Source organism: Calonectris borealis, chromosome 10 (genome assembly GCF_964195595.1).
Source record: "Calonectris borealis chromosome 10, bCalBor7.hap1.2, whole genome shotgun sequence".
In the NCBI taxonomy this organism is placed as follows: Eukaryota; Metazoa; Chordata; class Aves; order Procellariiformes; family Procellariidae; genus Calonectris; species Calonectris borealis.
Window position 1 is genome coordinate 17,937,643 of NC_134321.1, and position 14,729 is coordinate 17,952,371.

At 43.3% G+C, this 14,729-nt stretch overlaps 1 protein-coding gene across 7 annotated transcripts in view; it reads left to right on the forward strand.

Annotated features, from left to right (window-relative positions):
* The window catches only part of STAB1 (stabilin 1), a 68,251-nt gene that overhangs the window by 16,558 nt on the left and 36,964 nt on the right, over window positions 1-14,729 (forward strand). For 5 of the 7 annotated variants that reach the window (XM_075159182.1, XM_075159183.1, XM_075159179.1 and 2 more), the window contains 13 exons: window positions 829-914; window positions 2,006-2,075; window positions 2,978-3,073; window positions 3,528-3,644; window positions 4,369-4,565; window positions 4,778-4,911; window positions 6,492-6,619; window positions 8,031-8,122; window positions 9,708-9,830; window positions 9,947-9,994; window positions 11,387-11,533; window positions 13,444-13,506; window positions 14,480-14,593. In XM_075159182.1, coding sequence (XP_075015283.1) covers window positions 829-914; window positions 2,006-2,075; window positions 2,978-3,073; window positions 3,528-3,644; window positions 4,369-4,565; window positions 4,778-4,911; window positions 6,492-6,619; window positions 8,031-8,122; window positions 9,708-9,830; window positions 9,947-9,994; window positions 11,387-11,533; window positions 13,444-13,506; window positions 14,480-14,593 — 1,415 coding nt within the window. Of the gene's footprint in view, window positions 1-828; window positions 915-2,005; window positions 2,076-2,977; window positions 3,074-3,527; window positions 3,645-4,368; window positions 4,566-4,777; window positions 4,912-6,491; window positions 6,620-8,030; window positions 8,123-9,707; window positions 9,831-9,946; window positions 9,995-11,386; window positions 11,534-13,443; window positions 13,507-14,479; window positions 14,594-14,729 lie in introns of those variants that run through there. The other 2 variants (XM_075159184.1, XM_075159185.1) reach the window with 2 other exon arrangements.

Sequence of the window (14,729 nt, forward strand, 5' to 3'; positions counted from 1 at the left end):
GAGTTAGTCAGCCATTGAGCCACAGAAAATACTTAGCAATTCCAACCCAAGGTGAAAATAACTGTCCCAAAGCTCCCACTCAGGTTTATGCCAAGTAAAGAGAATTTGGTTTGTCTTGTCTCAAAAATCCAAAAGCAAGACCTACTAAGCCAAACACTTCTCATATGATTGACTGATTGCTGGAATATGGAAAGACTCTCTCCAGCCCTCCTGACCTCAAATGGGAGGTCATTTGAGAGCTTGAGCCTGTTCTCACACAGAAGTGGCTTGAATAAGCAATTGGCTTCGTCAGAGGAATCGCATGTCTAAAACTTCCAGAAATAGTCCCCAGAATTTGAAGGTACCCCACTCCAAGATGTGTGGACCATGTTTGTCTGAGCACATTCCTGGCTCTTCATGAAGTCCGGGAAAGCTGAAAATGCTCAGTATCTTTGCAAAGCAGGCTCCTGTCTGTCCTGAGTTTCAGAACTGCCCTCAGATGTTTGATGCCACCTCTTGGTAATGCTAGCAGCAGTGGCTCAACCTCAAAACCTGTTTCAGTGCCTTTGCTGAAATTTAGTTAGTTATGGCCTATTGGGACTTTTCCTTAGACTTTTAATAAAAGGCTTTTCTTAGATAGCAGCCAGCTTGCTCCTTGGTGCTACTCCTGGCCATATTCACCAGCTCTGGGCCAGTGTTAGGTGTATTGGATAAGCAGACAGGGACTTTGCTGGTGAAGAGGCCATTTTTTTTGCACAACTGGAATGCCTGGGGAAAGAGGAGGTGGAAAGGGGGATACAGTGCTGGTTGTTCAATCTAATCTTGTCTGGCCTGTCTTTTGCCTGCTAGAGTGTCCGGGTGGCTCTCAAAGTCCCTGCAATGGCCATGGGACATGCTTGGATGGTATGCAGCAAAATGGGACCTGCATCTGCAAGGTCAGTGCATGATTTATTCTGAGGGTGATGTGCTTTTGTCAGAGGGAGTTGTATAGCATCTGTGCAGATGCTTTGAATGAAGGCTGCCCTTTGTCTGGAAGGTCATTAGCAGCTTCTTTCATTCCAGCATCAGTGTCTGTGATTTATCTGGAGGGTTGGTGCGGTCTGCAATAGCACTAAGGTACTGTTGGTGAGGCTATGGAGTTGGGAAGGATCTCTAGGGAGAAATGAAGAAAGAATTGCATGAGTTTAACCCTCTGATTACTTGAAGTAATCAGTGTCTGTCTGTGGCTGCAAGAAGCCCTGAGATACTTGGCTCTTAATGAGCTGCACCTTTTCCAGACTTAGATGATCTACTTCCCAAATGAATTGGTCCTGCACCTTGGCAGGCAGATCCTCCCTCTCTCTGGAAAAGCAGGAGAGACCAGAAAGAGAATTTGGGACAGATGTTTATTTTTTTCTTTACAGCCCCAGACTTAGTACAACAAAAGCATAAACAATTCCAGCACATTTGACTTGTATAGAGCAGTGTTTCTAAAATTTTTGGCTTAATGGATCAGTGTCAGACTTGAAACTTTCTCTTATGAACTGTATGTTTTTACAGCATCCTTAATAGCATTGTTAGCTAAGTTCCTACCTTTTGTGCCCTGCTTTGAGAAAAGTTGATTTTGGATTTAACTCAAAGACACCTTGTATCAATTAAAATATATGCTGAAGGTCCCCAAGCCCTGTAAAATCAATATCAAAAGTCCCATTGATATTAGTGAATTCCAAATTCCTTTTTCAGAAAGATATCAGAAGCCAGCTGGTACATTCCTGCCTGTTTGTGATTAGGACATTGTTTCCTCAATGCCCACCAGAGTTTTGCTGGCATTTTGCACGCCCTCTGTGTGTCAGCTTACACTGTGATCTTCTTTGCCACGGGGGCCGGTTAATACTACTAGAGCACTGAAAAGGTCGGTTTTCTTCACTGCATTGCTTCAGCTGTCACAGAAAATCAGAAATGGGGAGAGACTTTGAACTATAACAGTGTGTGGAACAATGCAATGAAACAGAAAAATAACATCTGGGACATTTTGGGGCCCTTCTAGGAGCAATACAGTGGCTTTGCATGCCAGAATTGTCAAGATGAAAATCGTTTTGGCCCAGACTGTCAGTCAGGTAAGACTGAGTAATTCAAGTGAAACCTCCACAAAAATAACTGAGAGCAAGGAAGGAGGAGGGGGAGGTTGAGTGAGGAAGGGTGCTGGAGAGGAGGAGAGGATTCCAGCTGGCAGCGTTCAATAGCAGGTGTCTTGGCATTTTGTCTTTGTGCCCTTCTCCACTGTCCCATTAGACAAATGATTCTCAGTCTTTCAGTCAAATCAGTCCATTTTTCCTATTGTAAATCTCTCTCTCCCCTTACCAGGGCTACCCCCATTTCCTCTCTCTTTTTAACCAGGCTGTTACCTACACCCCTGAAACGACTCACACTCCCCAACTGTCCTCCAGACTCTTGTAACTGCCCCACTTGTCTCCCAGCTTCTTCCTTGTTGCCCTCCCTACAAAATTAATACATGCAGTGCTGCTTCTCATGTACGGCGTTTTTAGAAGCGATTTATGACCAGTGCAGCCTGGCTGTTAAAGGAGCCCTTTTCGTCCAGCTCCTGGTTCCCTTGTATCCACAGGTGAGATAGGTGTGATCTTTGTGGTTGTGCTCACACAACGACACCAATGCTGGGATCACGGATGTGGTAGGCTCTCATAACACTGCCTCCTTCCACGTTGGCTGCAGAGGACTTAGAGGAGTGGGAAGTTAAAACACGTGCCTGAAAAGCTGGTCTAGATCTTGCGTTCAAGGCTGCTCTTACAGGGCAGTACTTTGTCTTCTAGAGCCCAGGACATACAGTTTGCCCCTGGAAGCTATGACTGGCATGGCCTATTTTTAAAAAGAGCTACATTTGCTGTGGATTATTGGTGGGAAATCAGGGTGCCAAGTCCCAGGGCAGTTGGCCAATGTATGCCTGGAGCCCCATGCACTGCCTTGTCGCTGAAGGTCAGGTTTGTCTGGACTTTTCTTGCAGCGTGTGACTGTGTGCACGGGGAATGCAACAGCGGTGTCACTGGGAATGGAAGCTGCACGTGCTATGGAGGCTACACTGGCCCCAGGTGTGACCAAGGTAAATACATTGGTAGCTGCAGAGGGGCTGTTAGCGCTAAACTATGATATGGGCTTGGATGCATGTGTCCCAAAAGGAGCTGGGGGGCAATGAATAGCTTGGGAATGTAGAGGGAAGATGACCTGAGCACTAGAGAGCTAAACAGAGGGAAAAGCTGGGGTCTGCTCCCCACTCCTTGACAGTGGCTGAGATGTACCATCTCTTTGTACCTCTGTTCTTTCTCTGGAAACCAGATAGATCCTTTCTTCTCTCTAAGCCCTGCGGGACCTGACTACCTAGGCTGCCAGAGATTTAGAGCTGTCAGCACTGCTTATATCCCCAGGCTTTTGTGCCAGCTTGGGGGCCTCTGGAAACCACATTTACCTTCATTTCCAGATATTTTGTAAGGTAAGTTGTATCTTCCAGCAGTGCCCTGTATGCTCAAAGGGAAACTCTCTTTGCTGTGTGATTCCAGAGCTTCCCCTTTGCAAAGGCGTGACATGTGAGGCCAACAGCGAATGTGTGGTAAGGGATGGGACAGCGATGTGTGACTGCAAGCTGGGCTACAGAAAAAGTGGGGCCACTTGCCAAGGTGAGAAAATTCTCCGTGACCCTAAATGGTTCCCTTACTGCACTGGTATCTCTGGATGAATTTGATCACTGTGACTACAATGCCTACTTCACTGCAGAGGTTTAAGAACCTGTTTTTTAGGAATCCCTTTAAGATTAAGGGCTAAGTTTTTGGCTCTCCTCTCACTTGGTCCTGAAAGCAAGAAATTAATTAGAGTTACAGGTTCCATCCAGCACTCGCCTATAATAACCGTGACAACGTGATATTGGTGAGTCTGTACCAGTTGAAATAATAAGGCATGTAATTGGAGGATTTCTTCACTGATTTCAAATTTAAGTTTGTGAATTGGTTTTGTTAAAAGAAAGTCAATAAGATGCATGTGATTATCTAGCTATGGATAGCTCCATTTTCACTGGCTTTTTGAAGTTTTTGCTGACCAAACTGCAGTTTCATATATCCTCGGATATGAGGGAAATTCAGAAGAAAATCCAGGCATCCTCTGTCACTCACACTTCTGTTACTGAAGTAACATGAAGAATGTGTCATCCAAATTCCTCAGATTAAAAAATCCAAAATGTCTACTATCTGAAATGATTTTATTTTCCTGGGAAATTTTAGAAGTTTAATAGTGTCAATTCTTCATACTCCATTCTTTCTAGACCTTCTGCATTCTGCTGTGCTGCAGTAAGTGCTGTTTTGAAAATGGAAATTTGGTTACTCTTACCTCTCACGTCTTTAATTGCAGTTCAGGATCCTTGTGCTGCTTCTCCATGCTCCCCCTTCGCTGTATGTAAGGTTCTTGGACCACGAAAGTATCAGTGTACCTGCAAAGAAGGATTTCAAGGAGATGGGAAGGTTTGCCAGCCCATAAACCCTTGTGTTGACAGCAATGGAGGCTGCCCAGAAAACTCTACGATTTGCGTTTACAGACGTCCAGGAGAGGTAGGGGCAATAATAGCACATCAGCAACCTGTAAGGGTCTGAAAAATGGTGAGGTGAGAAGTTCTTCAAATGAGCTCACCATTGTGTTGATCAAATCTGCTCTCCTCACCTTAGATTTTGCAAAGGGAAACCAGACAGCTCTTTTGTTGGGTAACTTATTGGGTAAAAGATGATGAATGCAGCTCTATAATCACTGTGTTGCCTTCCCTTAGGCATCTTGTGTTTGCAAGCCTGGGATGAGTAGGAGAACTCCTTCGTCCGAGTGTTCTGTATTACCCAACGATTGCCGGCAGTATTTTTGCGACGTGACTTCCACATGTGAAATTAATCCCCAGGGGAATCCTAGGTAACCCAGTTTAAAGATTGCTATTAAAGCAGCTTATTCTGCAGCTAGAATGGAAACTGAGTTTGGATGAGCTGAATTTTGAAGAAACTGAGAGCTAACCTGAGGAGAATGGGCCAGAGTCACCTTTTGAGAAGAGCCTGTTTGTAACAAGCCCATTGAAAGTAAAGAGTTTTACATCAGTCATTGTAAATTTTGGCATGTGGGTCACAAGATGCTTTAAATCTGGGGCAGCAGAGTCTTCTCTGTGATGTGAACTGGGGATGTAGCTCCCCAAGTTGTTGGTGGTAGTAGGGTATTATCACTTAATGATCAGTCATTAAAAGGGAGATGTGCGACTCTTGTTTGCTCACATTTGCCCACATTTGATTCTGAGGGCTAAGTCTTTGGCTCTCCTCCCACTCAGGCCTGTAAGCAAGAAATGAATTAGAGTGGCAGATTGACAGGGAGGGGGGAAGTTGAGGGAAGAAACACCAGACCTCATTTAGTCCTCTGGAGCAAAACAGCTAGAAGTTGATACCCCTTAGAGGGGAAATATTGCCAGATCTAGGATAATTTTTGCATAATGGCCTCCCAAATACCAGAGAAACCTTCACCGAGGATTTTGTGTGTTACCAAGAAAAGGTGGAGCTTCTCTGAGAGACTGAAGAGGGAAAAAGCAGTCCCATCTCCTTGACCCTTCCTTCTCCAGTGCTGCTAAAACTGTTAGCATCCACCTGCTCATTGTGTGCTCCAGGCCAGAACTGAAACACAGTGGCTTCCCTTTCTGAAGATACGCTAGCCAAGTGCAGGACGCGGTGTTCAGCACAGTCCCTGCCTTAGTATATCTGTTCCCCAGCAGCTGGCACTCAGCCCTCTAAGGCTGGAGTAATGTCAAATTCCTCCCGTGTCGCATGTCTTTGCATCCCTGAAACAGAAAGAGGAGCAGAGCCGATGCTTGGACAAAACCCAAACGGGAAAAAACATGGTTATCAGCCAGTGATCTTAAGTAGTCTCTGAGTAATGACTATAAATCCGTGTGAATCAGGACGGAGATTTTCACATGTAGATAAGCTTCTCTGGAAAAGACATTAGCCTGTCTGGGGCCCCCGTTAAGTCTAAGACGATCCGTAGCTAACTGATGTTGTTGAGCTGACACTTCTCACTGAAGCTGAGGGGTCACATAGGAGCTGTTTGCTAGATTTTCACTTAGCCTGCAGTTTTTACGCATTACCTCAAATTTTCAGATGCTGTAATGACTGGTACTGACTGAATACCTAGTTAGAAAGGTGTCGATAAATATATTGTGGCTATCTCTACCCTGAGCAGACAAACTCTAACTCTAGAGCAGACAATCCTTATGTTGATTGTATCTGATGTATCTTCATTCTCTTCGGGTAGGTCCAAATCTGCTTGCACTTCAGAAGTGTGCATCTTTTTTCCTGTCATTTAGTTTATGCAGAAGTTACTAAGCTCTTACCTACACCTTAAAGCTGGGATTTGTCTTTCAAGTGTAGATACTGACATGTTGTTCTACTCACATTTGTTGAATGTGTTGCGAACTGTTTCATAATGGTTTGTTATGTTTCATTCTTGTCTCTTAGCTGTGTGTGTAAAGAAGGGGAGATTGGAGATGGGAGAAGTTGCTATAAAGATCTCTTGAGTGAGATAAATCGGCATAATTCACGAGGAAGGTTTGGCAGGAAATTAAACGTCGCCAGGAAAATGTTTGGTAAATGTCTTTGAATTTGTTTGGGGAATGGAGCAAACGTGGGGACAAGAGTGTGTCAGAAGAGGCTAAAAGCCTTTCAGCATAATAGATCTATTTCGCAGTGTATGACTAGGGGCTGCAAAATTAAACACATCACATCTCTGAACTCATATTACCAGTTCTGGATTGTGAATTGAGGAGACTGTTGCAGAGAGCACTGTGGATGAGTATTAGGTATTTGACAGTCCTGGTGAAGGACGTACCATATCTGCAGAAGAAGGAAAACGTGCCTTGGAAGTGTGATTGAAACCTGTTTGTATCAAACCACCAGTGTGCCTCCACCCGCAGTATGTATGTTGAAGGCTCAGCAATCTTTCAGCTGTTGCTGAGTTTTCTAGCGGTGATGCTTGAGGCTGGTGTGCCATGGGTCCTCTACTTAGTAGAACATCTACTAAGTCCTTAAACAGCCTCCTTGCCAGCATGCACGTGTGAGAGGCTATTATAGAGATGAAAAGGCTTTATTCTATGCACCGTGGTACTTTCTGAGTGAGGAATTGCTTTGCAAAGCATAGAAGACTGTTTTAGAACCCGTGTACTGCAGGTGTGGGGAGTGATATCTGCAAAGGTTCATTTTTGCCTCTCTGTAATCCAAGGAAAGAATGAGAACCCTTTAGGTCCTGTCAAAGCATATTTATGTTAGATACCTTCTCCAGCTCATCCTCTGCACAGTCTTTTCTATCTCCACTAACTTGACAGGAGCATACAGATAGGGCGCAAAGCTCAACTTAGCTTTTGTGAATACCCCTCCCTGCTACATATCAGTGTTGCCAACACTCACTTTTTGCATGTTTTCCGTAATGATTTGTGCTATGGGCAACCACCTGAAGATCTCTGGGTTCCTAACTCCTGTGCAGTGGGACTTGATACCTAATAGATGATCTTTAAGGTCCCTTCCAACCCAAACCATTCTATGATTCTAACGACCTTTGTTGATGTGGACTTTGTTGATGGGCCATTGACGATTGAGTGAAGACTGACAACTTTATAGCAGCTTCTCAAGAAGTATTTAGTCTCAATAAATCCTGATGACACCCAAAAATCAGTTGTTTCAAGGGGAAGACAGAGGACACTTGGCCCAAGAATAAGGTAGTAAGCATTATGAATATTCTGCAAATTCCAGCAGTGATTCCAAGTGGACCATAGTCACCAGCAATCCTTTAGAAATCTTGTGGGCAAGTGCTTACAACTAATAGCAACCAAGGTGGGCTGTGATAGCAATACCAAACTTCCTCTGGTTCCTTGTAAACAAGTACTAGTACTTGCATCAGGCCAAAAATGTGTAAATTGAATTGTGCTGTTACAAGAGGAATAATTATTGCTGGAATTAAACCTTATGCCAAGTAACTATTTTACGTTGCCACTCTTTTTACAGTTTCTGGTTGCTCAGTGTTGCTGACTAAATATGGGCCTTTCACAGTCTTTGTACCATCCCTTCTTCCGATTCATGATAGAATGGAATTTAACGTAAGTTTTCTTGGTTTTAGCAAATTTTTGCTGTCTTAGGATTCTTTCCTGCCTGAGTTCTGCAGTTCTGTAAAAACTGATTGACACATGAGAGGGGAACTTTGGAAGGCAGTATTTATAGAAACAATCTCTTGGGAAGACTCTTCATTGTCTGGTTAAGTTGCAGCCTCATAGAGGATGTTACATCCCTTGCATTATTTTTAAAACCTCTATCTCTCTCTTCAATATTGACAGAGTTTGTTTGGTTTTAATGTCAGGAAGTGTAACTTTTTCTGGCCATTCTTCATTTAAAGCTCGAACCTCCTGTGTGTGACTATTCTCAAAACTTTACGTGACTTTTCTTTACTTGAGGGTGAAGTTTTCAAAAGGGGCTGCGATTTGCATCAAAGTATTGGATTTTGGGCCTATAGCCCTAGATGTGGGTATGGTGCCAACTTCTTGAGAAGAGCTCATTTTACTAATGGGGACAGCAAGGATGGCAGGGCTGGAGAAAACTGCTATGGGAGCCAGGACAAGAGTTTGAGAAATCTAGGCTTCAGGAAGTAGATCCTGCAGGTCATATTATTATTTTATTTATTTTTTAATTAAACTGTGTTAATTTGCAGTAGTTTTTGCACAGTTAAGCCCACAACCAGGCTATCCTCCATCATTAGGATGAGAAGGTATATAAGCCATTTTCCCAGGACAGAGCTAAAGATCAGCACACACAAGTTACAAATGCAGGTCATGCAGTAGGGATTTTAATTGCGTGCTAGGCAAGGTGCCTGTTGTGTTTCAGGTGGCAGCTAGCTTGCAGCTAGCACTCGGATATGAGAAGGTAAATGTCTTAAAAATAACCCAGACAGACCAACCCCATTTGAACGTTACATTTCCAACTGGTTTAGAAATATCATTCCTTTGCTTAATTGCAAAGCTATCTATGCAGCAGCAGTAACTCACATAGAGTTTAGGGAGCAACTTCTAACCTACAAATGCCAGGGACATTAGCTGTCTCCTACTACCTTGTTGAGCAAAGGTTTCCAGTAACACAAGTCAGGCCCTGTGCCTAGGTCATCATGGTAACTTCTGGATTCATAGAAAATACATCAGGAAAGGCCCCTGAGTTATCTAGTCTACCTGTTCCCACAAGGATCAGTTCCACCTAAATCAGTATTGACAGAGGATTGTCTTAAAAAAACACCAATGATGGAAAGTCCAGAAAAGAAAGGAAGAAACGAAATGTAAATTCAGCAGCTTAGACCACCTACATGGTCCAACATAAACAAAGATTGTGTATGGGGAGCTTCAGCAAGTTTTATAAACTGGAGCATGCAAGGATAGTTTTTAAATTGTCCAAGTCCAATAGGTTTCTGTCTAGGGGTTTCCTCTAAAGTCACTTGCAGGTTAATCAGTCTGTGTTCGAATGTGTACACAAACAGAAGCAACTCCAGTGAACCAAAATGAAGAGGGAAGCTCAATCTTGTATGCTAAGAATTTCTCTGTGTGTGTTAGCTGGGAGAAAGGTAATGTTATGGATCTTACAGTAAGTAAGGTTTTTGAAAGAATATGTCATTTATCTTCTTTATGTGGTCTTTATTCCCCAAAGGATACCACTGCTGAGCATTTGTGCAGAATGCACATTGTTCCTGGTCTGCATTTGGTAGAAGACATGGTAAAAGCCAAGACTGTGTGGACCTTGTCAGGACATCAGCTAACATTCAGTAGCCTGGTAAGGTATCTCCTGAACTGAAGTCCTGGACCGCTGCTTCGTGTAGGACAGACTGGAGCTTGAGCATAGTTTCCTTGATGCACTTTCTTAACCAGAAAACCTTTTTCTCTAATCAGCTTGCCTGTGATCAGAACAAGCAGCTCCTTTGTGGCGTCCAAAGCAAGGTGATTTAAGACCAGACACCCCAAGCAACAACTTCTTCTGTCTTGCAGACAACCAATTAGCCAGAATCTGACTTGTGAATGGTCTTTCCTTGGTCTGTGTATGTATTCTGGAGAAGAGACCTTTTCCCTACACCGTTAGCAGCTACAATATCCATGTGGCTGACACGGAAGAGGCAGCAAAGTCTCTCTTCAGACTGAATACTTCTCCCTGGAGATTGTGTGCGTGGACACAGCCACATGCTGAATATTTTCTCCTCCAGTTTCCCTTTTCCCCTCTTTCTATTTTATTTTTCTGAGTCACCCTAGCAAAGAGTTTTTCATCATTATGTTCTGATATGGAAGCCTTTTTTTCCCTTTTCCCTTTTTCAATTGAATCATATTTTCCAGCATCCACTGTTCTCTCTCCATCCTGCACTTTTCCTGCATGCATGTTCACAGCTGGCCAAGGGAGAGCCGTATGTTTCCTCTCTGAGGATCCACCTTGGCCTTGAGGTCTAGGTCGTAATACATGTACCCTGCATGCATCAAAAGGACAAAGCACTATTTGGAGCCAGGGAATCCAAACTGAGCTTGTCGATGCTCCTTTTAAATTTCTTTCCTGTTTGTTTACTCAGGAGTCTTTTGATCTGGGAAGTCTGCCCTCCCCTTCCTTTGTTTCAGCCAGAATCCTTAGTGATGTGAACTGAAGTTCAGGGCAGGGAGGAGGAGTTCAAGAAGTGCACATGGTGAAATGAAAAGCACGGGGAAGTTGTGCTTGCCTGAACTTGGATTATGGCTGCAGCACCAATACCTTGATGCTTAGTTTGTAGGTTACCCTTGGAACACCTCCATATGCCCAGCTTCAGTGCAGGGTTGTACACAGTACAGAAGGACCAGATACGTGCCTTATAATTCAGTGAGCCTGACTGGCTTGGCTTTGTTATGAAGACTCCTTGTTGGCATTATGAGCCAATAAAAGTTGCAGTCAAAGCTGTAGTTCCAGGATTGCCTCCAAATTCTCTGCACTGTGCCACACTCTCCTTGTACTTGGCAGACTGATGCAACAGCTACTTGATGGTCAGTGCACCCTTTTGTGATCCAGAGCTTGGATCAAGCATTGTTCACACTCAGACGAACTTAATTCTAGAGCTGACTGTCCCGGATTAGGTCTTCTTTCTGTAATAATACTTAGATGTACCGCCCAGCATCAAAATATTACCCAAACTCAAGTAGAGGTGGGATGTTTGTTTTATACCTAGGCCACCCCTTAAATTTACTTTTTCCAGAGTAACTCTGGTTGTGTCTTCACCTTGCTGACCCATAGGCAGAGAGCACTGAAGGGAACAATGATTTATAGATCTATCGTGATACCACAGATATACCATAAGAAAGTAACCTTTTATTGTTATCCAGACGTACATCAAATCGTTTCGATATCAAGACCTGCCGGGGGAACTGTACAATGTTTTGCAATCGAACCTACCAGCAGCCAATGGCATCATGCATATCGTTAACACCCTGAGGAAAAAAACCAGCACTGACAACCTCAGAAACCCACAGGTACACAGACATTCATATTTCTTCTGTTTTATGGGACAGTGGAATAAACACTTAAAAAAAATGTATTTTCATCATTAAACTTCCAAATCAGTGAGGCTTTTTTTAAAGGGAAAAGGCTATTTGTTTTGTTTTCAGCTCCTGGTAAGGCCTGTTAGGCGCTATTACGTCAGCGTGCCATTAAAAGTAGCTAATAGCACTGCATAAGCCAGATACAGACCTCGTAATAATGCTTTTACAGTGCTTGGATGAGTAGAGAGTTCTACTTTCATGCGTAAGATCACTCCCTCACAGCAAATGAGCTCTTTTTCGGTTGTATCTTACGGAATACGTATCTTACAGGATAAATATTGAAAAAGCATTTTTCACATAAAAATCAAATTAAGTTTTTCTTTAATCGGTCTGTACTGCATTTTGAAATTATAATCAAAAAGTTGTCTTTGCATTAAAAATATGTAGGATGAGGACAAATAATCATTAGACTTTTGCATTTTGAAGTCATGTCTTGAATTTAAGACACTGGGCAGGGGTTTCAGGTTCAAGTTCTGCTAAGCACTTTTCCCAGTTAGCTGAGAGAAGTTTTTGCTATAGCTACTACATTGCTATGCCTGGGCATTTTTACATTGTTCTATATGCAGAAAGCAGGCCCTGTTACCTCCTACCTCCTTGCAAAAAAATTACTCATAGAATGACACAAGCTCTTGGATTGGGTAGGGTTTTGGTAGTAGTTTGCACTTACTTTACACCATTGTAATTAATCTATATAAGCAGTCAGACTGTGTAATATTATGGTTGTATTTTGTGTGTTTAAAAAGCAGCTGGAGTGTTGAGTTGACTGTTAGTAGCTCTTCAGCTCAAGTGCCCTGAGGATGGTGTATCAATTGTACAAGTTCTGGGTGTTCATATGGGTTTGATTGTGCCCATCACCGATGTTTAAGCCTGCTGTCACATAAGATGCTCTCAGTCTTATGATCTGCATGAGGATGTTTTCCAAAAAGGAGTGTCTGAGGTCCGGAAGGGAAGCTGGACCTCTGTGTTTGTGTGCTCAGGTACCTGCAGGGAAAGGTTTGCAGCTACTCTGGGATGACAGGACAGTGAGAGTGCTCCCTGCAGAGCTTGTCTTTCTCTGGACTCCTTCAGACATTTCCTTCCCTTGTGGTGTTGGCTTTGCAATGAAGGCTAGTGATCACGTGAGCCATTTTTGGCATCAAATCTCTTTGTACCCGTGTCCCTTGGACATCATGTTCTGTGCCCCTACGTGTTCTGCAGGAAGCACTTTCTGCCAAAAAAACATGCAGATTCCTGCAAATAAAGGTCAGACAAGTCCCTTCACAAGTTTTAATACTTGAAGGGACATTCCTTCTGTTACCTTTGTCTTCATGGGCAATGTGGCAAAAAAGAAGGCATCTATTTCCTGTGTGTTTTCAGGAATATGCATACGTATTTTATTTTCTCAGCATTGGGGCTCAATTGCAGGTGGCAGAGCAAACTCTTGTGCTCAAAGTACAGGGAGGCTTGAGATGACAGAACAGCTCCACTGCCTACCAGCCCAGAACTGATTTGTATATCGCTGGAAGTAGTGTGTCTCTAGTTTTAATGAGAGTGAGCAATTGCTTCTTCATTTAATTTAATCTGCAGACGGGAGTAGGAAAACAGAAGGATGCTCAAGTGCATGGTACCTTGGAAAATCTGGTTTGTTTTGCATAGGAAGGAGTTTGTGCCTAGGTTACTGCAGGCTCAGTCCTTGCTAGGTCAACTGGCCAATACAGAGGGTTTGAAGACTTTGAGGATGATGGTTTCCTGTAGATCTTTACATGCAAACCACAAATATAAACTGACCAAGGGCATTCCAGTATGTGCTCAGACCTCGCTTCAGCCCCAGACATTTTTTTCCTCTTTGTGTCTTCTTGCAGAAAACAATTGGTGAGATCCTTGCTTCAATGGAGATCTTCAGTAGATTTGAAACTATACTGGAGGTAAGCATGTTTGTGCTGCCCCAGGAAGGTGTGGCATTGCTGCTGTTGCAAAGCCTGCTGCTGTTTTTGTGGAAATTTTGAGTTACTTTTAAATACATCTCGGCGGTTTGGCTTTCTTTCTGGATGCTTTTTTCTGTGTCATTTCTTATTTTGTGTATTTTACATAAGCAAATGTAAAATACATTTTACATTTTACATTTACAAAAGATCAGAGTTTTCACATCTATACGGAATCTGCCACAAGCGGCAAGCATACACGCCTCTTTCCCATCTGCTTCCCCACCTCCCCTTCCTCTCTCCCCTGCAGAGTTTGTTCTCCAAAGCATGTTTAGTTCTCGACCACAGAGAGTGAAGGTTTCATGACTGCCCATGCCAAGCTAGATTGTAGCTACCTGGTTTTGGGGTGCAGATCTCAAATAAAAGCAGTCCTCAGGTTATAAACCCTTGAGGCTGCTGCCCAGGATTCATTTAGTTAGTATTTTCACGAGGGACAGGCTGATTTTCCTTTTACTGCCATCAGAGTCATCTGGATCTGCTCTAGCATTGCTCACAACAATCCTGGCCTGCCTGTTTTCAGCTCTGTTGGCTGTTAGTTGTTTACAAAACTCACTAACTGCAGTTGTGATTATAAACTTGATTGTCTTTTTCTTCTCTTCAGGCAAAAAGATACAGTTTTAGTCTCTGTATATGTACTTGTGTGTTTAAAGCACGCAGGGAGCATTAGCCCAGTACTCCCTTGTTCACATTAGCTGCATTCACACCAGTGGCTTCTTTGTCCAAGCTATGTTTTTGTGGCATTTATGCCTCTGTTACATTACATACCTATCCTTGGCGTCCAGTTGCCTCTTGTATACGTTCGCTTTTCAGTAGCTCTGCCTCTAGTGGGTGGCTTAGAGTTTCCTCTCCCGTCCTCATAGACCCCCCTCACTAACTCATGCTAGATCCACAGTGAAATCTTTTATTGTTTTTGCAGAACTGTGGCCTGCCTGCAATACTGGATGGACCCGGCCCCTTTACTGTATTTGTACCCAGCAATGATGGTGTGGATAAGTTGAGAGATGGAAGGCTTATTTATCTTTTCACAGAGGTGAGAGCTCGTAGTACTTTAAGACATCCTGAGCTAACTGTGTTGCACTAGGCTGTGCTGGAATGGCTTGTGCAATGTATCTAATGATGGCTGAAAGTTGTTCTTCCCGGAGATGGCTAAACCACATCTCTGTTTC